This window comes from Octodon degus, unplaced genomic scaffold, assembly GCF_000260255.1.
Source record: "Octodon degus isolate 3935 unplaced genomic scaffold, OctDeg1.0 scaffold00074, whole genome shotgun sequence".
In the NCBI taxonomy this organism is placed as follows: Eukaryota; Metazoa; Chordata; class Mammalia; order Rodentia; family Octodontidae; genus Octodon; species Octodon degus.
The window spans coordinates 9,919,481-9,947,052 of record NW_004524650.1 but is presented as its reverse complement, the minus strand read 5'-3'; the positions used below and the strand labels follow the sequence as shown (position 1 = coordinate 9,947,052).

At 36.1% G+C, this 27,572-nt stretch overlaps 1 protein-coding gene and 1 pseudogene across 2 annotated transcripts in view; both read right to left on the bottom strand.

Annotated features, from left to right (window-relative positions):
* Nucleotides 1–42: 42 nt before the first annotated feature.
* Hfm1 (HFM1, ATP dependent DNA helicase homolog) overlaps nucleotides 43–27,572 on the bottom strand; it is a 131,405-nt gene continuing 103,875 nt past the window's right edge. The window contains exons 31-39 of one of the 2 annotated variants that reach the window (XM_023720346.1): nucleotides 26,264–26,344; nucleotides 25,948–26,063; nucleotides 23,382–23,461; nucleotides 21,592–21,686; nucleotides 12,944–13,186; nucleotides 11,401–11,491; nucleotides 5,134–5,245; nucleotides 4,897–5,048; nucleotides 43–211 (exon numbers count right to left, since the gene is read on the bottom strand). In XM_023720346.1, the coding sequence (XP_023576114.1) occupies nucleotides 145–211; nucleotides 4,897–5,048; nucleotides 5,134–5,245; nucleotides 11,401–11,491; nucleotides 12,944–13,186; nucleotides 21,592–21,686; nucleotides 23,382–23,461; nucleotides 25,948–26,063; nucleotides 26,264–26,344 (1,037 nt within the window). In that variant the 3' untranslated portion in view covers nucleotides 43–144. Of the gene's footprint in view, nucleotides 212–4,896; nucleotides 5,049–5,133; nucleotides 5,246–11,400; nucleotides 11,492–12,943; nucleotides 13,187–21,591; nucleotides 21,687–23,381; nucleotides 23,462–25,947; nucleotides 26,064–26,263; nucleotides 26,345–27,572 lie in introns of those variants that run through there. The other variant, XM_023720347.1, reaches the window with a different exon arrangement.
* Nucleotides 7,716–10,170, bottom strand: LOC111817919 (annotated as a pseudogene).

Sequence of the window (27,572 nt, the reverse complement as noted above, 5' to 3'; positions counted from 1 at the left end):
GTAAAAAAATCAACAAACTTGATCAAATTCAAGAATTAAATTATTCTCAGTTATGAATTATTACTTTTTGAAAAACAAAAGCATGCTTTGTGATCAGGTATCTTCATATTTCATCTTATTACTAGAAAAAAATTTTGGTTTGTTTCAGAAAATACCATCAAATATTCCCAGAGAAGACTCCATTCCATTAGCTCCATCATCAGGATGACACCTACTTGGGGGTGGAGGGAAAGCAAATAAATAACTGCTTTTGTTACACAATTTGTTTTAAAATACAGAATAAATAATCTAAGACTAAAAGAATAGATAAACTTGAAGATTTCTATGATGCTAATGCACAGAATCAACTTCAGTGTGTATGTATGAAGACTGGGTAGAAAAAAACAGACTTCATAAGCTGTAAAAAGTTAAAACCAAGTATCTCAGATATTTATATTTCTTTCTTGCTCTCTCTTTCTTCCTTCCTTCTTTCCTTCCTTTCTTCCTTCCTTTCTTATTTACTATTACCCCTCTTTTTTTTTTTTGGCAGTGCTGGGGATCAAACTCTGGTCCTTGTGCTTGCCAAGCATGCACTTATGCCACTGAGCTATATTCCCAACCCCTCTTAGATATTTCTTTAAATCTACTGAAAAATACTGTCATTTGATAAAATGTGAAGAGGTTTCTGATCTTTTGAGTCTTCAAAGTGAGAGAAATTGCTACAATTTCCCTTTAAAAAATGGCCAGCAATAAGGGTACTGATTTGATATCATTTGACTTTCCCATTGAACCTGTTGAATTGTGAAATAATTGGTTGGCTAAAATATGATTTGAACTTTTGAATAACTAGCTGATCTTGTCTGTATTTCTCAAATAACATTATACTTTGTACAATAAATAAATATACCATGTAATTTATTTAAATCAGTAAAAATAAATATCAACTCAACATAATACTTTATAATTAATAGTATCAAACACAAAGGTTTTTAAAAATTATGATATTTGATGCTCTGAAACATCTTAAGGAGTTTAGCTCATTAAGGGTCTATAATTTCAAAGTCTACTAAAGTGTTTAGGTTCTGATCTTTACTTTTTAAACATTTTATTTTTTTAGGGGCCAGCCAAATAGCTCAGCAGATTAAAGCACCTGTTTAGGCAGATGCAGAGGCTGGGAGTGCAATACCCTGGGCTGCTGTGCTGGCCCCACCCGTGGGGCGTGCTGAGATGGTGATTGAGACTGGGTGTGGTGGTGTGCACCTGTAATCCCAGGACTTGGGAGGCTGTAAACAGGAGGATCACTACAAGTCCAATCTATGTAGTGAGACCCTGTACACCCTGTACAACTCATCCTAAAATAAAAAATAAAATAAAATAAAAATAAAAAATTAAATAAAATAAAAATAAACTTTTTTATTTTTTTAATTTTTTTGGTTATTTTAATCCATGAAGTTGGTTTCCAGATTCAGAAGAAATTGAAATTATTTATTATCCATGATAAAGAGGAAAAACAAAAACAAAAACGAATAATGAAAAGGCAAAAACAAAACAACATACAACAATACAAATGGTACAGAATTTCAAAACAAGAATAGAAAGTTAATAATGGTTGTTACATTATGTATTGTTATTGTCAAATTTGCTACTCAGATTACCAAGTATAGGCATATATGATTGGTCAAACAATTAAACATTAACTCTTCCTTTCAATTAACCTTATTTTTTTTGTCTTTTTTACTCTTTTTTTAAAATTTCTTCTAAAGAGTATAATAACTGATAAGACATTAGAAATGGTACACATTTTTAAAAAAAGATGAAAGGTATCTAACCATGTTTTTTATATTGCACATCGCTGTCCTTAATGTAGTTGCTCTGATTGTAGATATTAGTATATAGAGTTAGTCAAAGTGAAAATTTTAAACATTAACTGCTACTTTCAAAAACTGATGGAGCAGAACTCCCTGCAGAGGTGCTAGAGGCAAGACTCACCCAGCTAATCCAACAGCAGAACATCTTGCTAGAGTGGCACAAAGGGTTTACCTCCAAGGGCAGCAGCAAAAAGAAGTGGAGCACAGAAGCCAGACCCAAGCCACACCCACCCACCTGGACAAATTTGAACTTGGTAGATCCAGACCTGGTGCTAAGGTAATAACTCTATCATAGCTCTACACGAAAGGTAAGAAGACAGTGCTATACAAAATGACAAAGAGAAGGAGCAAAATGGATTTTCAGGCTCCCAGCCCAGCCAGAACAAATGCAGGAGACAATAGCACAGAAGAAATTGGAAATCATATACCTGAAATCTCTGAAATAATAGCGTCTGAAGCAAAGAAACAACTGTAGAAAGGTATAGAGGAAATCATATCAGAAATAATTTCTGAAGTAAAAAAAGAAATGATAACTATAATGAAAGAAGTACTAAGTGCTTCTAAAGAAGACACTGATAAAAAAATAGAGGAGAATATAAAGATGATGGAATCCTTGAATGAGCAATATAGGAAAGAAACAGAACTCATGAAGCAGATTCCAAGAGATATACAGGAAATTGAAACCTCAGTCACAAGCTGGCAAAACCATTTAAATGAAAGTGAAGTAAACTTTCAGATCTTGAAGACACCATTGCAGCTAGTGAAAAGGTAAGAAAAGAGCTCTTAAAAACAACTAGGATGGGGCTGGGGAGATGGCTCAGTGGAATAAGCGCTTCCCTTGGCAAGCGCAAGGGCCTGAGTTCAATCCCCGGTTCCGCAAAAAAAAAAAAAAAAAAAAAAAAAAAAAAAAAAAAAAAAAAAAAAAAAAAAAAAACTAGGATGCAGCACAAAATAATTCAACATCTGCAAGATGATGCAAAGATGAATAATGTAAGACTAATAGGCATCAGTGAGAAAGGAGTCAATGCAAATGATACAAAAAGAATATGAACAGAAGTAATAGCAGAAAACTATCCAAATATGGAGAAACAATTTGACATTCAGGTAACTGAAGCAAGCATACAGAACTCCAAATAACATCAACCCAATGAAAACTACACCCAGACAAATAATAATCAGGATCCCAAAAACTCAGCACAGGAACAGTATACTAAAAGCCACTAGAGAAAAGAAACAGATCACATTTAAAGGAAAACCCATCAGAATAAGCAGATTTCTCTTCACAAACCATCAAGTCAAGAAGAGCATGGAGCAAAATGTACAAGTCTTGCAAGGAAACAAATTCCAACCCAGACTGATATACCCTGCAAAACTCTCTTTCAAATATAATGGAGAAGTGAAATACTTTCATGACAAAGAACAACTAAAGAATTTCATAATGACAAAGCCAACCCTACACAGACTACTAAAATATATTCTAGAGAGAGATCAAAATGACCACAACTCCATGAATGAGAATGGAAAGAACCTACCAAATAGGGCAAACAAGTAACACAGGAGAAAAAGAGGCATACAAAAGCAGTATTTCAATTATTCTTTTGTATAGAGCAGCAAAATATTGCCATCAGCATACTCTACAAATGGACTTCTCCTACACCCTATGGGGCATGATTCTATCCAGGTTTACAGGGTGGATATCAAGGAAATAGCAGTAAATCAGTCCCACAAGTGATACCTGACCACCAGTATGCCCATGTCCACAACATACTAGAACTTTGTGCGGTCTCCTATCCCCAAACTGTTAGAAGTGCTGGTCATATATATGCCATTCCAGTATTTATGTTACATTTTACTCTTAGTAATTCTTTATTATCATGAAAACTTTTTTTAGTTGAATTGTTTTGAAATATTTAATTTTTAAATAATATTTAATTTTATGAATATTGTTTAATCTTAATTTTTGTTTTAAGATTTATAGTGTATCGGGGCTGGTGAGATGGCTCAGTGGTCTAAAGCACCTACGTAGAACAAGCTTAGCAAAAACAAAGGGACCGCGGTTCAATCCTCCAGCACCACATGCCAGCCCGCCCAGCCCCCTGGTGGGCTGAGCTGGCCACATACACACACACACACACACACACACACACACACACACACACACAAATAAATAAAATTTAAAAAAAAATTTATAGTGTATCTTCGACTTACAATCTATTTGTAAGACATAGTATGGTATTTTCTCCTAGTATTAGAAACTTTAAAAAGTGTATTTCCTTGTGGGAAAAATAAAAAATAAGAAAATAAAAACAGGAAAAAAAAAGTGTATTTCCATTTTCCACTTTATATGACTTCTTCCCTGTCTTTTATACACCCACACACAAAAATGTATATAACCCGACATAATATTGATACTGCTTTGTAGAAATCTTCAATGACCTTTTAAATGGGTTCATCTAATATATCTTACATAGTCCTGCATAACTACCATTTTGAGGGCTCTTTATTCTTTATCCAGGACCATGCTGCAACTTCTCTTGCCTTCTCTTTGTTATTTTCTTTGTTATTTTCTATATGCTACATCTGGAGGTATTAGAATATCTTGAGTTTGTACAATTGGAAAATATTTTACTTTTAGTTTTCAAAGGTGTTTGCTAAGCATAAAATTCAATGAGGACACATCTTTTTTTTTTTCTTTTAGTCCTTTGAATTAATTAGTCTAGTTTCTTACATGTGTGCTCTTTTTTTTTAAATGTGGAATAAGATGTTATTTAATTTTGTTTTTCCATAGCTAGTATTTTTACGTATATGCTTTAATGATTTTTTCTCATGATCAGTTTTGGACAATTTCGTTTTTGTGTATCTTGATATGATTTTATGCACTTTAGTCCGCTATCTCCCTGGCACCTTGTCATTCTTTATAAGCTGAGAAATAGTCCATTGTATAAAAATTAGGCTCTGATATTTAAAATCAACCAATGAAAAAGGAATGCTGAATTTCTTTAAAAGTTTTTATCAGTATAATAATGCAATACATCTAAGGAGTTCTTACCTGAAATCAACTTTCTTTTTAGAGTCACCGTTTGTAATAAAAAAATCCCCTTTCATAAAATTTGAAGATTTTGGATTTTTTTTTTGAGAAATGCATAACCTCTCAATCACTGGTGACAGATTTTGTTGTTGTTTCCTTTCTTGTAAGTGGACCTACATTTTGATATAAAAAATAGCCATCATTGAGAATATAAGTACTCAGGGAAACTGTAAAAGAAAAAGAAATGCTTCTGCTTACAGTATCTGCATTTTCAGCTTGTTGAGGTAATTGAATCAGGGAGGATGCACTAAACTTGTCCTTAGCAGAATTTGATAAATAAGCATTTGGCTTCTCATGTGATGAAACAAAACTAAAAAATAAAATTAATGACTTGTAAAACATGACAATAAAGAAAACCAAACATAATTTATAGTAGTCAATAGTGATTCTGTGAGCATATGATTAAAGTTTTTCGTATTTGGCACAAAAACGATCCTTTGTGCTTATTCTCATGGAGAATTTGACATATTTCGTTTCTTTAGACCAAACTGTAAATTAGATACTTTTGAGGGACTATAGAATTTTTGGAAATATAGAAATAATTTTTTAGCAGTTTACTTTAGAATCAAGTCTTATGCATAACTCAGAAATCTGTAAGTCTTTTTTTTTGCGGAACCAAGGATTGAACTCAGGCCCTTGTGCTTGCCAGGGAAGCGCTTATTCTACTGAGCCATCTCCATGGCCCCTTGTAAGTGTTTTCTTAATTCTACTCTCTTTTCTAAATGCCACTTTTAATCTCCTTTCCTTATTCTGGCCTTAATTGAAATAATTCTAGTTATCTTTTTTTTAACAAGGAAAACACCAAACATACTTTATTAGTGCTAAAAAAAAAAAGCAGCCATAACAAGGCACAGCAAACAGAAACATATTAGTAGTCAGAGGGCTAGTGTTACAGACAAATACAGCTTTTCTTCTACAGTGTGGCAATAGCCATACGGATATTAAATGACCTTGTGTAGCAACTGGTAAGGAAACTAACGGCACTTGTTAGTGGTACGGAGCACATTAACAAAAGGACACAAGAATGGATTAGACTACTATAGTGCAAATGTCTAGGACAGAACTGAAAATGCAGTTCAGTACTAAGTAAACACTAGGCCTTGGTAATACTTCCCAAATTACTCACTCAAATTGTATTGTATACTATTCTAAATGACAAAAAGGTACCAAGAAAAATTATTACAGATACAGTATTTGTATAGTACATTTATTTATTTTTATATTTTAGGGAACGGTCTACAAGGTGTTCAGGGTCTCACTACTAGATTGGACTTGTAGTGATCTGCCTGTTTACAGCCTTCCAAGAGCTGAGATTACAGGCACATACCACCATGCCCTGTCTCAATTGTAGTGTCAGTGTACCCCAGGGGCAGGGCCAGCACGGCAGGCCTGGCGATCAAACCCCCAGCCCCTGCTTGCAGGTGCTTTAATACACTGAGCTATTTGGCCAGCCCTTGTACAGTACCTTTTAAATCTGCAATTTAGGCTTCAGGTTTTTCTATGAAGAATTAACTGCACTGACGTTCTATAAGTTATTCTATTTATTTATTTATTTATTTGTGTGTGGCCAGCTCAGCCCACCAGGGTTGGGGCTGGCTGGCATGTGGTGCTGGGGGATTGAACCGTGGTCCTTGTGCTTTGCTAAGCTTGTTCTGAGTAGGTGCTTTAGACCACTGAGCCATCTCACCAGCCCCTATAAGTTATTCTTAAACAATTCAGTTATAAGAGATACAATAAATACTGAAGAGATAAATGCTGCCATCCAAATTATTAATTATAGTTTAACAATAATCTCAACATTGGGGCTGGAGAGATGGCTCAGTGGTCTAAAGCACCTACTTGGAACAAGCTTGGCAAAGCACAGGGACTGTGGTTCGATCCCCCAGCACCACATGCTGGCCAGCCACGCCCCCTGGTGGACTGAGCTGGCCCCCCCCACAATAAATAAATGTTAAAAAAATAATATTCGCAACAACTGTAGTTAGAACTATCTGACTTGGGACAATCTCTAGCCTCATTTTCTTCATGGTTCACAAACTTATTTTGGGCACAGGAAATGATTCTACTTTAATGGAACAATGTTTAGACCACAAAAGTTAACATTAAAAAAAAAAAAAAACACACACACACACACACAGAACTTCGATTGCAGCAGCTATCCAAATTGTTTTAAGTTAAAGTACTCATTGAAAAAAATCAATACCTAGGACCTTTTAAAAAAGTTCTATTACTACCTGTGTAAGTCTGAAATTTTAAGATGACTATTTAGAAAAAATTGTTTACTTAACAGTATCTTTCAAAGAAGAGAAAAGGAGACTGACTATAAACTATATCAACACTTAAGTGAACTGCACTATGCCTGTGGGGCCAAAAAGTTGCATTTTCTTTTCCTAAAGAAAGACAGTCTTTTATGTTTTTGGATTTCCAAAGCTCAAACAAAACAAAACAAAACAAAACAAAACACAACAACAACAACAACAAAAAACCCCACAAAGCTTAGATTTAAACTACATCACTAACTTTTGGAAGATTACAGAAAAATTCTTAGAAAAAAAATAATTTCAAACATTAGTCACACTGTTGGAATATTCATCCAACATTAATAATTTGTTCTTTAATAAGAAATAGAATTGTTCATAGCATATGCCCCAGAGTTGTATCACTCAATGACTATAGCCACTAAAGAACCAAACTGCTAGCTAAACTGGCAAATTTTTTTTTATTGTTTACTATGCAGCTCTATCTTGTTTCCATATGCACCATGTTTGTCTGACCTAGCCTCATACTGTTCTTCTGAGAGGTGCACTGATGCACATGAAAGAAAGCCTCGTTAATGCCCTTTGGGGACAGAAGAGTTTACTTTGCCTTGATTCTAAACAGCGAACCATAAACCTTTGTTTATAATGATACTCTTAATTTTTTCTAAATGTATTTAGTACAGGGTCTACAGGATCTCCCTACACAGATCAGACTTGGAGTGATCCTCCTGTTTTCAGCCTCCCAAGTGCTGATTACAGGTGTGTGCCACCATGCCCAATCTCAATCACCATCTCAGCACACCTGGGGAGGGGCAAATTTTTTTTTTTTAAATTCCGTAACAATGATAGTAGAGAGAGCCTATCAATTCCATCATATGTAGTGCACCTGTAGATGACTGCACAGCAGATGTACTATAGACCAAGAAAGGTCCCATTCAGAGATATAGTAAACAATGGTTCTGAAAGATGTAAGAACTGGGGTCTTACAATGTTCTGTAAGTCCTGTTACTGTGAAAGTGTAAACACACATGGCTTATGGGCATCAATATTGAAGCTGTGATTCCACTGTTTGAGTAGGGTATGCAGAGATCTGTTATAGCCATGGAAGCTCACAAAGAAGAGGAAGACCTTTCATAAAGAGTCCCTGAGCATAAATGTGCCTTCTGGTTTTCCTTCCAGAAGGGCTTCTGCGTCACATCAACCTATCACTCCCCAGAAACAGGGATTTCCTGTAATCTGAAGCAAATCTGGCAAGAGGCATTGTATGTAATCAATCTATGTACGGACTTTCCAAGGTACACCTGGCATTGTTTCTGCCTCCGTGACTGCAAACACAGGCTGGTTGCATCCTCTCCTGAGTCACAAGTAGCTTGTGGAACTGAAGAACTATCCCTGTTCAATTCCATCGTTACAGGACCTAAGTCCTTCCAGTTCATATAAGGGATTGACCTGTGAAGTAGTTTCAAAGAAATGTATCTGTGCACTGGGAGAGGAAGCCACCTTTTCTCTAGTATGAAGCTGTCTTCTCTCTCTAAGCTTATTTATCTTCTATAGAAACCAAGAATGGATCAAATGTACCAAAAAAGGTTGAATGTGGGCTCACAGGAGCTGTACACTCTTTAATCATAAATGCCATTTTGGGGACTAAATTTGAACAGTAGGAAAAGGATATTTCTTCAGTACTAATCCAGAAATATATATTTTTCTTTTATATTTTATATTTTTCTTTCTTTAACTGCTTGCTCGTGTAAGTTCACACTGTTCTGTAAACTCTGTGAAGAGAGGAGCTCCTAACAGTTCTGCTGGAAACATGGTCCATTTTGTGCACTGAGCTCACTTGGTAGTGCCTCTTGATTTTTACAGTCTACTTCAAGTTCTACCAAACATTTTATCAATAACCAAAGAACTCTGTGTCTGTGTGGAACAGGAATGCTTTTTTGTTTGACCCCATGGTGCATGTTGAAAGGAAGAATCTCTTCATACAAGTCTTGTTCCTGGGGTGACACAAGAATCATTATCTTTCTGGATGCTGATTTCAACAATTTGAGAGATTTCAGTAGCACAGCTTTGGTTTTTCTTGAAGAATTTTTGAAGGACTTAATTCAAGCTGCAAGGCAATTTTTTTTTAAGGAACTGCTTTGCTGCTGAGGAGCCAAGTTTCCCAGACTGATGTTTTTCTCTTTAATAGACAAACAACTATTGGAGGTCATGTCCACATTTTCACTACGGCTTCTGACTGAAAGATTCTGACATCTCTATTTGAACATATTCCACCTTTCACCTGCTTTATCTATTGATCATAAGAATTTTCTCCAATCATGGGGCTGGTGAGATGGCTCAGTGGTTTAGAACAAGCTTAGCAAAGCACAGGAACTGCAGTTCAATCCCCCAGCACCACATGCCAGCCAGCCCTGCCCCCAGGTGGGCTGAGCTGGTCACACACACACACACACACACACACACACACACACACAAGAATTTTCTCCAATCAGAAAAGCAATTCTTCAGAAACCCCTTGGAGCTTTCTATGTACCTCCTCCCACTACATGAAGCACACAATGCAGGGGCTCTGGGCTGGAGGTCACCCTTCTCTTCCCCACTGGCCCATCCCAACCCAGGCAAGGCTGCCTGTGCAGGGTGTGGGGTGCCAGCCAGAGGTGGACTGTGCCAAGTGCTGGCACTGGGCAAAAAGAGATGACCACTTAGTAGCGGGGTTGGAGCCAGTGGCCAGCTGCCCACCTACCCTGCAAGGATGGGGACACTGTGTGGCCATGCTGCATGGAAAAGCCTCATTAAGGGCATCTGAGGCTAGGCAGGATAGTTCCACATGGTGTAGCCACCGACAGAGAAAGCACACCTACCTGCGGGTAGGTCCCCTTCCTTCCCAGCCAGTAGGTGTGGCCTCGCTTCGTCCAGAGCCCAGGGACCCCAGCTTGATGGATGCCTTCACTAGGTCCCCACCCCCGACCTCTGCCATCCCTTCCCCAATTTCCCTAATCTCTAGTTATCATCTTACATATAACTGTATATGAGAATTTACTTATAAACTTCTGAATTAAATTTACAATTAAAACACATTTATTATTCACTACCATATGCTATACATTATTCTGGGAGTTGGATAGAAAATGATAAACCCTTAGGGAATTTTTATCTAGCAGAGGTACAGACAAGGAACAAAAATATATACATCCTTGCAGATTCTGAACTTATAGACCAAAATGAACTAGTAATGTCATAGTAAATCACAGTGTGGGGGCATAAACCTACTTTAAAAAGATGACCATGGGCCAGGGAGATGACTCTGAGGAATAAGTGCTTCCCTGGCAACCTCAAGGGCCTTAGTTCAGTCCCCAGTTCCCCCTCCCCCAAAAAAGATGACCATCACTGCATTTCTGAAGGGATGAGAATTTAAAATGACATTTAAAGGGTAAAAAGTAACAAGCACCCCTAAGAAGCAATGAGTAGTGAGTGGAGCCAGGAGAAAGTCACATATTCAAATGGAATTAGGACTTTTTATTTTGGATTAATAAACTATATACATAAAAAGAAAATAAATAGTTTTAAAAATATACTGATGGAAAACAAGTTTTCTTTCCACTCCAGCTCTTTGGCCCCTGCAGGCCTTCCCTGCAGCAAATTCTAACATCATCTTCTTATGGGCTTCTGCTTAGGATCTATTTTTAAATCTATTTATCTTCTGTTAGTCACTTCTAAACTCCCAAAATTATTTGTAGCTTTTAAAAGATATTGCACAGAAAACTGTTCATGTGCTTTATCTCCCCACTTGTATCTAAATTTTTGTTCTCGATACCCACAGCTTTGTTCTGCTTTACTGATTATATCCATCTATTCTACCCGACTCAAAGTTAGAACCAAGAACAAAAATGATAAAAGGTAAAGTTTTAGGACAATATTTAAAAAAGGCTATTGAATGATCTCTGAGATTCAAATATGGCTCCAATCCCAGAGACTAAGATTCAGTGGGATTATGTGTGCCCAGGCACATGCATTTTTAATATGCACCAATGAGGTGGTTTTGTTGCAGGTTGCTTAACAATAGCACTTTTAAAAATATATCTCTAAGACTGAGAAGGTTCAGATTGGTAATATCTTATAATTTCTCTGATATCTAATGACTTGGTTTCTATTATGTGTCAAAAGGATATAATTTATAAGAAATATAAACTAAAGTTCAAAAACTTGCCTGTTTGACATTTCTCTTTGGAATTTGCTCTTTGACTCTTGGAGAGGTAATGTACTTCCCACAGTACTTGAACTTAAAATGTTTCCAAATCCTACATAAAGAGATAAGATTTTGAAATAAAAATGTCATGAAACAGCTGAATGAAGCATTTCACACATCCTACAAGAATCTCTCCAACAGAATATGATCTAGTTAAGAAAGAAACAATAATTCTTCTCAATAATCAAATTTAATTTCGCTTATAGAAAATAATAGCACAAAGCTGCTAAAAGAATAAAACTATGAAACACAGATTAGCTTTTTAGTCTATCACTATGTATGGACTTATTTCTTTTTTAATTCAGGTAAATGATCAAGTTGAAATCCATTCAGTATTTTCAAAAGTCTGCATTTAAAATTCCCTGTAAACATGAAGGAAAAACAGCATTTATTGAGCTGATTTTCCAATCAGTGACAAAGCTTAAAGGATTAGGCCACTCTCAAAATCAGTTGCCCATTAACTTGCAGTGCACAATGATATTTAATCTTGAGATATGATCAGTAATTGCCCAGTAATAGAGAAACTTATGTGTAATGATCTGACATCCTGAGATTTTCCCAGGCCAATTTTGTGAAGGTACTCATGTTCAAATCCTAATCTGTCTGAGAAAAGCAATAGCTCTTTAGGTAATTCTTAGGGCTCTAAAACAGTACTTCAACTTTTGCTTTCCTTGGAAAAACATTTTGAAGATCACAAAGTGAGGAACAGTAAAGAAGCAACAAAAATATAATAATGGTGGGAATAAGTCTGCATTGAGAAGGCTGAGGAACTGATTTCCTTTTGTCAGCCCTCCACGGGGTAGAGAGTATCTCCATTTGTTATTTTGTCAAATACCCAGAATTCCAATTTTTGCTTTAGTGACATGAAGTGAAATTGTCTGTAACTCAAAGAAAAAATGAAGTCTCACTACTTTTGGCTTATATATGATTTAAATGTAATTTCTACTGCATAAGAAACAAATCTTTTATTTATATCCCAAAAGTCAGTATTTTGACTGGAAATAAGTATCTGAATACTTTTAAAAATCAAGTATTTTTAGTCTTTGCATATATTAGTAAGCCATGTGTGGTCTTAGAATGGAGAACAGGATAGTCTGCTTTGTGAGGGACAGTTCAGTGATTTGAATTAGAAGTCTTCAATAAGACAGAGGAGCAAGAAAATAGAAAAAGCTGATTTGCTATATCATCATCATGAAATAACTTTGATCTTTGCCCTCAGGGGAGAAATTGCTCTTTGTAGAGGATCACATTTTCAGTTTTGTTAAAAATTACAGTCTTGGGCTGGAAAGATAGCTCAGTGGTTTAAGTACCTGCCTAGCAAGTGCAAGGTCCAGAGTTTTATTCCTAGTACCAAAAACAAACAATAAATATAAAAAAACTTACAGTCCTAAGGAAATCAGTCCTAAGTACATACAAAAAGGCAAAGAAAATTACTTGTAGGAGCCAGAAAAAAAAAGTCAAAGAATTTCAAGTGAAATTACTTCATGCTAAAATATAATTCTACCTGATGTCTTTGTCATCTTAGTATCAGCTGAGTAGCTGGTAACTTCTATTAAGTTCTCATCATCAAAATCATCCCAAACTTCATCTCCCAATTCAAAGTTCACATTCAACACTTCCGAAAATGAAGAGTAGCTTTTATCTGCATGTGTCAAATTTTGGTTTCCAGATACATTAAAATTTCTGTTGAACACCGTTTGAGGAGCTTTCTCATTTGAAGTTGAGGAATAGTTCCATCTAGAAAAATCTGTTATATGTACATATAAAAAAGAATAGGTACTTTTAAAACCACAAGCATCATTTTATGTTGATATATCAAACACATCTTTCAACTACTAAGCAGAGTTCTTGAATAATACCCTTAAAAAGCTCTCTGTCAAGCATTTTAAATACATATTATATTTATTTAATGTATTAATAGTTACATTAAATTTAATTTTCAGTGGATTTTAAGAATTCTTTTTTCTCTTAATTCATATATGAAAATGACTATGCTGAGATTAAATTTCAGTAGCTTCTAAAATAGACTTCCTCCTCCATGGAGCTCTTATTAGTTAATTTTGAATATTGTATGAGATATATTTTTCTGCAATCTATTGTTATTTTTCATTTATTTATTTATTTATTTATTTATTTATTTTTTGGCGGAACCTGGGACTGAACTCAGGCCCTTGCACTTGCCAGGGAAGTGTTTATTCCACTGAGCCATCTCCCTGGCCCCCCAAATTTTTTTTTTGGCAGAACTGGGGATTGAACTCAGGCCCTTGCGTTTGCCAGGTAAGTGCTTATTCCACTGAGTCATCTCCCCGGCTCCCCTTTCTTTCTTTTTTGTATTTTTGGGGAAGGGTCAACAGGGTGTTGAGGGTCTCACTACTACATGGGACTCACAGTGATCCTCCTGTTTACAGTCTCCCAAGAGTTGGGATTACAGGCACACGCCACCACACCTTGTCTCAATTGCTGTCTCAGCAAGTCCCGGGGGCGGGGCTGGCATGGCAGGTCTGGGGATTGAACCCCCGGACCCTGTGCCTGCTTGTAGGTGCTTTAATCCGCTGAGCTATGTGGCTAGCCCCTTATTTTTCTTCTAATAAATGGTATCAGTGTTATCATTGTTCATACCCTGCATCTAGAGCTAGACTACCTGAGTTAAAAAGTTCCACCTCTTTTTTAATTGGTTATATGATTTCAGACAAGTAATTCAAATTCCTCAAGCCTAGTTATCTCCCTGTAAAATGAGAATAACAACAATACCAATTTCAAAAGATTTGTATGGTGATTAATGTCTTTACTTACATAGTTTAGTATAATGGTTCACTAAATAATGTTTGATAACTGCATCTCAAAAACTGTATATATACATATGCACACATTTATAGTAACAACTTTACTGATATAAAAGATGTATACTGTATGGTTTATGAATAATAATTTACAAAGCTTGCTTAATTGTAAATTCTATATAGCTAGGTGATTTCTTTAAAAAAATCTATTATTTCTTTCTTTATTTATTATTTGATACAGGCTCTTGCTTTACAGTTCAGACTTGTACTGATCCTCCTATCTCAGCCTCCCCAGCACTAGGATTACAGGAATGTACCACCACACCTGGTTCTGGGGCAGCATGGCACACCTGGCATGGAATGCGGTACTGGGGATTGAACTCGAGACCTTGTGCTTGCCTGGCAAGCGCTTGGACCATTGAGCGATCTTCCCAGATGTAAACAGTAGTTTTCAAACATTGGGAAAATATCCTCTTAATTCTTTTGTATGTTATTGACAATGATAATGGCTATAACACACTCACATTTAATATGTCTCTTAAATCTAAACAATAAACAAAAAAAACCCTTAAATTCTGATACGCAGTATTTACTGATTCAGAAAATAAAATAGGCCACCATAACTGATTTCAAATTACCAATATGACATCACTGAATGAGAAATGGAAGAAGCACAGTATAGTACCCCATTGTACAATATTTCAATCGTATAGATAAATAACCTTAAGAATACACATAATGTAATTATTGGAACTGTCCTACCAATATGATTTGAAACTGTCTCATTGCTATTTATTTCTCAATAAAATTATGGAAAAAATAAGAAAAAAAAGAATACACATAATAGTAAACTGTAGTGAAATAATTAGGAAGTGATTAGTGTTGCATTTTTCCTTTTAAAATCATGCTTTATTTTACTGAACTTTTAAATAATTAATCCTAAATAATGGGCTGGTGAGATGGCTCAGTGGTCTAAAGCACCTACTTAGAACAAGCTTAGCAAAGCACAGGGACCACGGTTCAATCCCCCAGCACCACATGCCAGCCAGCCGTGCCCCCTGGTGGGCTGAGCTGGCCACACACACACACAAACACACACACACACACACAATAAATAAATAAATAAATAAATAAATAAAAATTAAAAAAAAATCCTAAATAATTACTGAAAGATTTCTGAAAATTTAATAATCATCTCTCATAAGCTAGTACAAGCTTGCTTAGTATATTAGTTTCCCTTCACTTTAAATATCCTCTATCTACTTCTTTCAAGATATATTTTGCTCTTCAACTGCACTTACAACTATAATTCACATTATTTTAGTTTGTACACAGTACAAGCCATGAAACACATGATATATGTATTAAAAATTAAAATAGATGCAAAATACAATGGGAATCCAGAGGGAAGAGCACTGGAAATCAAAAGGATTACTCAGGTAAAACACATGAAGGGCAGTAGGATTTTGACCTTGATTAGAGCTGTGATCACTGAGCAGGCAAGAAAAAAAGCAAGATAGCCTATGAAGAGAGAACAGCATATAAAAGACACAGCTATACACGAAACCAAAGATAGGAACAGTGACTTTTAAGGATTTCTGGAGGACAATGCAGAAGAAGGGAGGGCCAACTGAAGCAAAGGGAAAGTAAATACTAGACCATAGTGATGTTTACTTGTCATGTTACACACACTTTTATTCTTATTAACAGAGATAACTTTGAAGATGTTTTAGTAAGAGATTTGTATACTCAGATATGCCTGTTTGATGAATTGGAATAGTAATGGGGCACAATTATTGAAATAGATCAAAGAAAATTAATTCCCAACCTGAGAATCAGAGAGAGAGAGAGAGAGAGAGAGAGAGAGAGAGAGAGAGAGAGAGAGAGAAAGAGAGAGAGAGAGAACACATATATAAGAGATGTATAGGAGGTAAAAATAAGATTTGGTAGTAAATAAACTGTGGGAGGGACGGATGCTCCTGCTGTGAGCCAGACCTAAAGACCAAAGAGCAAACAAATGCTGACCTCCCTAAAGATTAGCATCCCAGATTGATCATTACCCTGAGAAAGCCGCAAAAATCCTTATCTGATGGCTACCAGATAAGGTCCTGTTTTACATTCATGCCTGCTTGCTACATGACACACTTCCCTATTTGGTCCTGGGCTTAATCAATTTTACCTAAGCAATGGTGCTTATAATCCCATTGGTTGACCATAGTTTTGTCTCCCCCCCCCCATCCACCTAAGCGAGTTTCCCCTTTCTCCACCTTAGCCCCACATGGTTTTACACTATAAAAGTCCCTGGAACAGATAGCTTCTGGGGGAACAACACACTCAGGCTCCCCTCCTGTCCCTCTCTTGGACAGAAGATTTGTTTCCCTCAATAAATATATTCTGATCATAAAAAAAAAGATTTGGTAGTAAATAATATGGAGTAAGATATTTAGAATGATTCTCTTTTAACCCCCAGCAGCTTAGAAGAGAGTTTATTCATTGAGCTAAGGAGAAAACAGAGATTAAAAAAAGGTGGAGTTTGGATGCTGATATGATATTAGGTGAATATGACCAGGAAAGTGATTATATTAGATGGATTTGGAGTTATAAAGATCTAGATGAAAAATACAGATTTAGGAACTATCAGAATATAAATAGTGTTGGACAACGTGTTTTTTTTTTAAACATTTATTTATTTATTTATGTGTGTGTGTGTGTGTGTGTGTGTCCAGCTCAGCCCACCTGGGGGCGGGGCTGGCTGGCATGTAGTGCTGGGGGATCGAACTGCAGGTCCCTGTGCTTTGCCAAGCTTGTTCCAAGTAGGTGCTTTAGACCACTGAGCCATCTCACCAGCCCGACAATGTGGGTTTTGGTAATACTCTAGTTGTTTTGTAGTGAGAAAAGAAGAAGAAGAGGAATGGGTAGAAGAAGAGGGAGAGGATGAAGAGGAAAAAGGAGAGGGATAGAAGATCTTTTTGCAACACCAAGAAGAAAAGCCCAAGCAGTCTGAGAAGTAGAAGACAAACCAACAGAATGAGTTAACTGAAATCAAAGGAGACTTCTTAAAGGAAGGGAAGAACAGAGTGTAAAATAGTAGAAGTCAAAAAGGATAGAAATTGAAAAATCACTGAATGACACTTAGGAAGTCACCAAATGACTTGAGCAAAATCAGTTTCCAAGCAGAGACAGAAAGAGAATGCAGCTGCAGATACAGCTGTGGTTTTAGAGCCTGCCTGACAAGTGCAACATCCTGAGTTAGATTTCTGGTACCAAGGAAGGAAGGAAGGAAGGAAGGAAGGAAGGAAGGAAGGAAGGAAGGAAGGAAGGAAGGAAAAAAGGAAGGAGAAAAGAAAGGAAAGGAAAAGAGAAAGTGAAAGTTTCAATGAATGAAGAGTGACCAAGGTGTAAGAAAGTGAGCATAAAGAATGTAAATTTTTCTTCAATTCTGTGTTTTGATGAGAAAGTAAGAGATACAGGGTATAGCAAGAGTATTCTGTTCTTTGTTTGTCTGGCATGCTTTCCATTCTTTTAGTAAAAGCACCACTCTTTTCCTTTTGGGAAATATGTCTCTATTATATCCTATACCATCCTGGTGAATCCTTTGCTTGTGATACATTGCCTTGCTTGGAACCAGAGGGCTAGAATGATCCAACTGTCCAGGCTCCAGGGACTGACAAAGAATGAACACATGACTCACATAGGGCCAATCAGAATGAACTAAGTCCAAAATGCACAGGGAAGATCACCTATTCCTACTGATGATGCTAAACTGCAAAGATGTAAGTTAGGGTCTACCTACCAATGAGAAAGCCTAGTTTACAAATAAAGCTAATAAGCTACAAGTATAGCTAGAAGACAGACAAAGTCAGAGACATAAGATCATCTGAGCATCTGGATCTAGCTAAGATTAAGCCCAGATGTATGTTCAGACCTTTTTAGTTTACATGAGGGTTAAAGATGGGTGCAGCAGCAGAGAAATACAAGTTGGGATGGTGGTTCAAGGGGATGGAGGAAAGCTGAAGAGTTTAAATTCTCCGCTGGCAACTAAAAGTAATTTTGTTTTCTAGAAATGGCATTAGTTTGGGAACAGGGAAGTATGGAATCTTTATCTGGCTCTGCAGTTAATGAGATATGTGATTTTGGACAAGCTATTTAATTTCTCAATTTTGAATTCTTGCACTATAAATGAGACATTACACAAAGGTCCCTTTCAATTTAAATTTTATTTCAACATACTTTCTTCTAGAATTTCTAACATTTTTCTTCCCTTCTTGATATTGGGATACAGATAATGAATTGCTACATTTTCTTAAAATATTTTCAAAAGCAGTATTTGAATACATTTAAAAATGTTTTGCCAACAAAGATAATATGTGAAAAGGAGAACAAACATACTCATTTGCTACTATTAACCACTTGCGAGTTTTCTCTGAGCATACCTTGGGCAGTGCATTTGTTTATGTACTGACTATCCTAATTGTTGCTTGGGCAGGTGTTGAATGTTTTAACATATACATACCATGTCCATAAAATTATTAAATAACTGATACAGTTGTTATTTTTATATTATCTAATAAAATTAACCAAAAATACAATGTTTGGTCATCTTGTATTTAAATAATTGGGCTGGTAAGTGGTTAATTGTAATGACACAAGAGGGAAGGGCTCAACATGACCCAAAATGTACTTTTAATTTATTTCCTTTATTCCACAGCTGGCCAAATGCACTGCAGCTAGACACAGGTGCATAAGACGACAGTGGGAAATATTTGCTGTGGTTGCAGCAAGCCTCAGTTGCAGGTTCATCTAAGTAACTCTGCCCTGCAGTCTGTCTGGATGGCTCCATCCTCAGTCAAGTCTTAAGGAGCACCTCTCCTACCTCTGCCTAAACTCAGTCTAACACTGCGTATGCACAAGCTAGCATTTATTCCTCCTATATGAATGACCTCCTTATATTCTTTATGGGTTAGTTTGTATGTTCTTTCCCTTTATGCTGTAGTATAAAGCCTCTTTCATATGGTCTATTTTTTTCTATTCTTGATTTCTGTCTCTAATATAACAGGCTGACCTGGTATGCTAAGAGCTGATTAAACTGTAGGTGACTGGGGCTAATAATGCTGAAGGAGGCTAGCAGCAGAGAATTATGGCTATGGAGATTTGGCAGAAGCTGCCATCTTGGTCACTGGAAGAGTTCCCAAAGGCTGCCAATAGCTGCTGGCACCAGAGGCTAGAAAGCCATGGAGGGTTTCTAGTGCTATAGCTGCTGGCATTCAAAGCTCTATCTATTAATACTAGAAGAGCTACACTTTACCCACTCATAATTTCTATGGGAACTGAGCAAAATACTCAGCTGATTGGTTATATTACCAGATGTCATGCTAAGAGCTTTATACACATTATCTGTTAATTCTAATATTTCTAAATTTAATCAGTTGAGGGAACTAAGACAAAACAGCTGAGTACACTATTAAGGGTTACACTAAATGGCACAACTAGAACTTGAACCTAAATAGGCTATTTCCTTCCATCTGTACTATTTGGCTCTTTCTTTAAACACTATAAATAAAATGGCCCCATAATAGTCATACTGGGGGTTAAAGAATCTAGACTTTTTTTTAATGTAATGATATAGATAGGCTTCTCAATATCATAATATTAACAATCATAATATAAATTAGATTTGGGATAGTGGGTAGGAATGAAAAAGTTATAAAAATTATATACACACAACATGGAAGGAAGAAAAAAACATGGAAGTAAGTACAGGAAAGGATAAATTCTGTACAGAGAAGATCAGGGAACTGAACAGTAACATAAGGAATAAATAAGTTAGCTATAGATTCCAGGGAGATGAAAATAAGAGGCCTGACAATTTTAACTCTCCTATTTTAGAATAATATTAATTCTTTGAACAAGTTGGATAAATACTCTGACTCCCCAGGTAAAAGACTTTGAGACGTGGTAGATTTTTTTGTTAGTGGTAGGGAAAGCTAGGTAAATGTTGTACCACTGAAGTGCACATGCAGCTCTCTAAGACCTTAAATTATGTCTAAAGAAACTATAGATTGACAGTAACACCACTACCAACAACAAAAAAGAGTGATAACAGAAATCAATGCCAAATATAAAATTATTTTCAGAAAACCCCAAGCTTATCATGCCTTGCCGTTTCATTTACATTTATATACAGTCACTTGAACAACTGCTGGCCAGAATTATTTGTGATTCACTTTAATATATGTAGTATTAATAACAGTGCTAATACTATGATACAGCAATGATGAAAGAGACATAGTATTATAAAATTTATAAATTATGCATTAATTTAATGCAACACAAAGGTAAAAAGCAAATCTGTGTTATATATCAGTTATACTCCTTATATAGAAATTGTAGGAATCATAAGTTTAAGAATTGAGATATTAATGGCTACTTTTTTTGTTTGTTTGTTTGTTTTTACTACAGGGACCACAGGGTCTCACTACACAGATCAGACTTGTAAGTGATCCTCCTGGTTTTTTTGTTTTTGTTGTTGTTGTTTGGTTTTTTTCTTCACATTACTGGGGATTGAACTCAGGCCCTTGCACTTGCCAGGCAAGCACTTATTCTACTGAGCTATCTCCCTGGTCCCAATCCTTTTTTCAGCCTTCCAAGACTGGGATTACAGGCATGCACCACCACACCCAGTCTCAATTGCCGTCTCATTGTGCCCTGGGGAGGAAGGGCCAGCATAGCATGCAGGGGATTGAACCCTGGTCCCTGCGTCTGCCTAAGCAGGTGCTTTAATCCACTGAGCTATCTGGCTGGCCTCCAATAGCTACCCATTTTAATCTATCTCTTCATTTTAAAGATAAGGCTAAGGTCCAGGGACCGGGGGAGATGGCTCAGTGGAATAAAGCACTTCCCTAGCAAGCACAAGGGCCTGAGTTCAATCCCCAGTTCCATTTAAAAAAAAAAAAAAAATGGCTAAAGAAAAGACTAAGGTCCAAAGAAGCAAAACAATTTTCCCAAGGTCACACAGCTATTTTATAAACATAAAATTATTTTATATAATTCTAGAGACATATGAAAATGATAACTTAGTTTTTTACTATTGTATTACTCAAGGATGCCTTTTTTCTCAGCTCTTCCTTATGTTATCTTGAAATTAAAATAATCAACACTATGTACGAAAGATATTTATTAACAAAGCTATGACACACATAGAACAACCACCTAAAATAACAAACATACGAATTTGAAATTGGTTTAATAACCCTAGAGAAATATATTGCTAAGAGCCATAATAATTTCAGACGTTAGTTTTTCAATATTACTTGTCAATCTGAAGTAATGAGAACATATATTCCCTCTCAAGTCAATATCAACAGTAATTTACCTTTGCCTTGATATTCAGATAGTTCTTGTGGAAACTTTCCACAGATTTCATGTTGATTCCCTTGCTCCATTATAGGCATATTTAAGTATTCTGACCTTTATGAAGATTTTTAAAAATAAAAATGTTAAAGAAACACAAAAATGAATCTGGGTTACTTAAGTCACATAAATGAAAAGAATACAATCTATCCACTCAGCACTTTTGTGATAAACTGTACCTACACTGGGTAGCAAAGTGCAAAGACAGAGGTTTAATGGAAGAGATCAAAGTTCCACAATGCGGGGGCGGGGGGAGGCGGGCAGGGAGATGGCTCAGTAGAATAAGCGCTTGCCTGACAAGTGCAAGGGCCTGAGTTCAATCCCTGGTTCTGCCAAAAAAAAAAAAAGTTCCACAATGATATCTGCTATCAGTATATAATCTTAAAAAAACCTATTGTTAATGCTACTTGCAGCCAGCTGAGATATCTAAAAGTAGTACTGCGATTTAGTACCCTTAGTACTAAATCTTGCACTGTGGTAGGTGTTAAATTGAATGTCATCCTTGTATATGGAATGTCCTTGTCTAATGGAAAAATAGATATACTATTGTCTTCTAGGTATCATGATATAGGAAAAGAACACTGGACTATATCCTAAGGACTCTACTTACTAAGTGGGAATATGAAGGTCAGTTTTCTCACTAATAAAATGAAATAAAAATACTTTTATTTTATGAGCCAGATTGTTGTTAAAGTCAAAAGAGATAATGCACAAAAGTGAAAATGTAAAATATTTTATATCTCAAGTCTGATTATGGACTGTTTTCTTTTTTTTTTTTTTTTTTTTTGGCAGAACCAGGAATTGAACCTGGTCCTTGCGCTTGCGAGGGAAGTGCTTATTCAACATAGCCTTCTCCCCAGCCCTCTTTTTTTTTTTTTTTTAAATGTATTTGGTACAGCGTCATACTAAGCAGCTTGGACTCGTGGTGATCCTGTTTTCAGCTTCCCCAGCGCTGGGATTATAGGCATGAGCCACCACGCCTGGACTTGATCTTCTGCTCAGCATGCCTGGGGCCAGAGCCGGCACAACATGTGGTACAGGCAATTGAGCCCTGGTCCCTGCACTTGCCTATGCAGGTGCTTAGTCTGCGGAGCTATCTTGCTGGCCCTAAGTCTGATTAGTATGAACTGAGTTCCTGGATAAAAATTCTGTATCAATTTGGTTTCCTTTTTTATTACTTATTGTTTTTGAGATAGAGTTCACTCTTTTTTTTTTTTTTTTTTTTTTTTTTTCAAAACTGGGGATTGAACTCAGACCCTTGCGCTTGCCGGGGAAGTGCTTATTCTACCGAGCCATCTCCCCTCACCCCAGTTCACTCTTTAATTCAGATTAGTAAATGCAATATGTAGCCCAGGCTTGTTTTGAACTGGTTATTCTCCTGCTTCAGACTCTCAAGTGCTGGGATTACACATATGTACCACTATACCCAGGAGCTTTCTTTTTTAAAGCATAGTATATTCCTGCCATTTTGTTTAGAAGTCATAGAGCCTGAATAGGTGGGTTGGATGGATAGTTGCACAAGAAAAAGATGATTCAATGAATATTAGTATTCTGAAAGTGTGGAGTTCTAAATATATTTAGGGCATGAAAGATAAAGTCCTTATAATACTATTATTTCATTATAGTGCTAAATGATTACTGTGGTTTACCATGGGTAGCTAGTAACTACCTCTCCCTGATTAAAGGACTATGTGGAGGTACGGTGAGCTTAAGATGAGTATTTTACCTTTGATGTTAACATTTTATTTTTACCTTGATATGCTGGGAAAAGAAGGCTTTGGAGTAAAACCAAACTCTTTAAGGTCCACATTGTGAGATTTACTCATCTGCATCTATTAATAAAAAAAGTACAAAGACAACTATCAGTTTCACATGAAGAACTTTAACAAATAAGGCAAACAGCAAAATTCTTGTTGTGACATTAAGTCCAGAAAACAATGAAACGCAGGTTAGTTCCTAACTCAAATCTGTTTCTCAGGTCTTTCTTAAATGTTGGCAATGTTTGTGCTTCTTTATTAGGATTTCTTTGCTTTGTATTTTCTCAACCAAAGACACTTCAATTACCATTTTCATATGAGGTACATTCACATCAATATTTCTAGCTCAGGTGTCTGTCCTAATTTTCAGTTATATCCAACTGTACATAGGGCATCTTTAGGTAGAGGTATCTCACAGGGCTCTATTCAGTATTTCCCAAATTGAATTTATTCTGTCTGTATCTATTCAAATTTGTTTTCCTGTTAGTGTTTTTATCCTAGAGAGGCCTAATTTTTTCTCCCACTTGCTCAAGCCAGAAAGTTGGGCATAATTTTTTGGTTAGTCCTTCTATTTCACTCCTTATAATCCATAAAGTACTGAGGTGGTTGATCCTTCATTTGAATTTTTTTAGCATAGTAATTTCTCTCCATTGTTTCTACTATTACCTTAGATGAACTCATCATTTTGCGTGAATTATTGCATAAACAACTTAATGAGTTCACATCTTATATTTTTTACCCTCTAATTCCTTAATCTTTATAAAATACAATTCTGATATTGTCATTGATTCAAGTCCATCAGTGGCTTTCCAATACTTTGAAGGATAAAATATAAATCACTAAAATAGAAAAAAAAAAAAAAGGCCTCCATGATCTAGCTCCTACTTACTTCTTCAGGCTCCTCCTCTACTTGTAACTGAGCTCTAGACATACTGCATTACTAAAGTTCCTTTAAAAATCTCTGCTATCCCCCATACCCTTATGTACATTTCTCTCCCTTACTGCCACCATTTTCATGCCCACTCCCTCTATATGTGGCATATCCTTGGGTCTCATTCACATCTATGAGGGATCCCTTCCTCACATGTCAAATGCAGACTAAGCAGACTTTCTATTTAAACTGAAGATCTTATACTTCAGTCACAGAATTGCCCATCACACTACACTGAAAAGGCCTATTTCCCTATTGGTAGCCTCCTTTGTTCAACTATAAATTATGTGAGGACTGAAGATAAAACTTTTATTTTGTTATTATATCTTAGTGTATTCTTGATGATTGGTGAATATGGAAGGAAAGAAAGAAAAATAATGAAAAAGAAATGAATGAAGAGAGAAAAAGCAAGAGTAGTATTATGTTTGCAAAAACTTAATTCTCTCAGAGAAGGTCATGATCATTTCAAATCTCTTTCCCCTTCTTTTCTACTAGTGACTCAGAATATTTATTCTTACAAAAGCCTTAGGAAAGAACTTTACTAGGATATCATGGTAATAACTAGCCTAGTAACCAGTAGAAACTCATTCAGAAGAAATAATTTTGCTTGGGCCAGCCAAATAGTTCAGCAGATTAAAGGGCCTGCAAGCAGGTACAGGGGCTGGGGGTTTGATCCCAGGCCTGCCTTGCCAGCCCCACCCCCAGGACACACTGAGATGGCAATTGAGACTGGGCGTGGTGGCGCCTGCCTGTAATCCCAGCTTTTGGGAGGCTGTAAATAGGTGGATCACTACGAGTCCGATCTACTAGTAGTGAGACCCTAAATACCCTGTAGACCCTCCCCTAAAGTACAAAAAAGAAAAAGAAATACTTTTGTTCAATAATCAACAAGGTACAAAAATCTAAGTCAGCTTTAGACTTTCTAGCCCTGTTCAGTACAGACAGAACTCATAAAAGACAAGAATATGTAATTTTGGGGCTGGTGAGATGGCTCAGTGGTCTAAAGCACCTACTTAGAACAAGCTCAGCAAAGCACAGGGACTGCGGTTCAATCCCCCAGCACCACATGCCAGCCAGCCCTGCCCCCTGGTGGGCTGAGCTGGCTCCCACCCCCCCCACACACATAAATAAATAAAATTAAAAAAAAAAAGAACATGTAATTTGAACTTTTCCTGTTTCAAGCCAAGATCATACCCTTGTTATCCCTGTTTTCTGGCTTAAAAAAAAAAAAGGCTCAAGACATACGCAATATATAAATATATTCTAAAATTAGTAGGTTGAGATTTTTTTAAATTTTTATTTATTTATTTAGTGTGTGTGTGTGTGTGTGTATGTGTGTGTGTGTGGCCAGCTCAGCCCACCAGGGGGTGGGGCTGGCTGGCATGTGGTGCTGGGGGATTGAATCGCGGTCCCTGTGCTTTGCCAAGCTTGTTCCAAGTAGGTACTTTAGACCACTGAGCCATCTCACCAGCACAGTAGGTTGAGATTGACTATAAATGACGTTCATATTCCTAGTCAAGCCTACAAGTAATTGTAAATTACACTATGGGTACATACCTAATTGATGCAAAGAACAAATTATATTTATATTCATTCAGTAGTAGAATAAAGGAATATTATTAAAACTAACCTTGAGACGTTTGGCTAGAGGAAGAGATGAGACAGCATTCCTGTTTCTTAAATCAGATAAATATGAAGAAATTGTTGTCTCTTTAACTTCTGACTTTTGTGCAACCCCAATTTTACCTATAAAAAGAAATTTTAGATTTCTTTAGGTTAAATAGCCATTTTTTATGTTGCCTACAAATGATGCACCTTGAGATTATACTATTAAATGTAATAAATCAGAAAAAAATGTAAGTTATAGATAACTAGGATGCTATTATCACCCATTAATGATCTTTCACTTTTTAATGCCTAAAATAAACTTATTTTATGGAACTCACAGCAATCATGTCCACAGGTACGTTTACTTTTACAGTGATGATTGCATTCCCTGTTCCCAGGTTTTTTGCAGACAGTCAGTCCTAAATTAATATAAGAAAAAGAAACTTTTATTTTATATATTTTTATGAATATAATTAACTATATTTTTCTCTCAGATGGCACAAGGACTTTTATTTTATATTTTCTCAAATGTTAACTCATGCAATTTTAAAAATGTATTTCTAATAACATTTAGACCTTGCTCCACTATTAAACCCAGCTTTTTATAAGCAACATCTGGCCACTTATAAGCTTCTTTGAACCTTCCTGGAATAATCAGAGACAAATATTATAACAAAATTTGTCCTTAGTAAAGTGAGAATGATTTATATTTTAGGTACTGATCATCATCATCATCATCGTCGTCGTCATTGTCATCATCTTCCTCCTCCTCCTCCGCCTCCTCTGAAAGCTGACATCTAAATCAGTGGTTCCAACTAACATAAACAACTTTGAGAGACTCAGAAAAGGACATCCTGTGGTCACAGTAGAAGACAAAGATAAAACTACCATCTAATTATTTTTTAAACTAAACACAAGAACACTCAAGAAACAAAAATAATGAAACATCACCCCCTTCTGGCTAACAGATGATTGCTATTTTTTAAATTCACCTCCAAGATAAAAAGTACCAAAATAATCAGTATTTCTTTTTGAAAGTATCCAATTTAGAACTGACCTCTGCTTTCCCTAAGCCCTTCCAAGAATTACCAAATACAAAGTAAAATCCTATAAGAAACTCCTCCAAACATGCTTTCATTAAATGAATCTAACATTCCTCAGACAGGTGGTTTTTGGATGAAAGCCTTTTTAATATCATATTTTGTAGGGAGTGCCATGATTTGCTTGGTGGGAAGTTGTGCCCCAAGCCATGACTGCCTCTCATTTAGACTTAACTTATTTCTTTAAGCCAGTCCTCCATGCTGCAGATTATTCTATATACTGTTGCTTAATTCTCCCTAAATTCAACTCTGATGAGATAATTTTTCCACTTAGCAACATTAGCTACTCTCTACTGCCAACAAAGTCAATTCTATATGCAAGAGCCCATAAAAGTAGTCCAGCTGTCCTTTATAGCACCCATAATAACCCTATATTCATCAAAACACATTCAGTTGCTATTCTTCAAATAACCTTACTTGTCTACATTTCTATAACTGCACCTTCTATACTATTTTGTCTTATAATACCTTTACTTCTTTTTTTTCTTTTAATTGTTTCCTCTTTTTTTATTTTTTTTTGACATCAGTTATTTTTATTTTAAAGAAA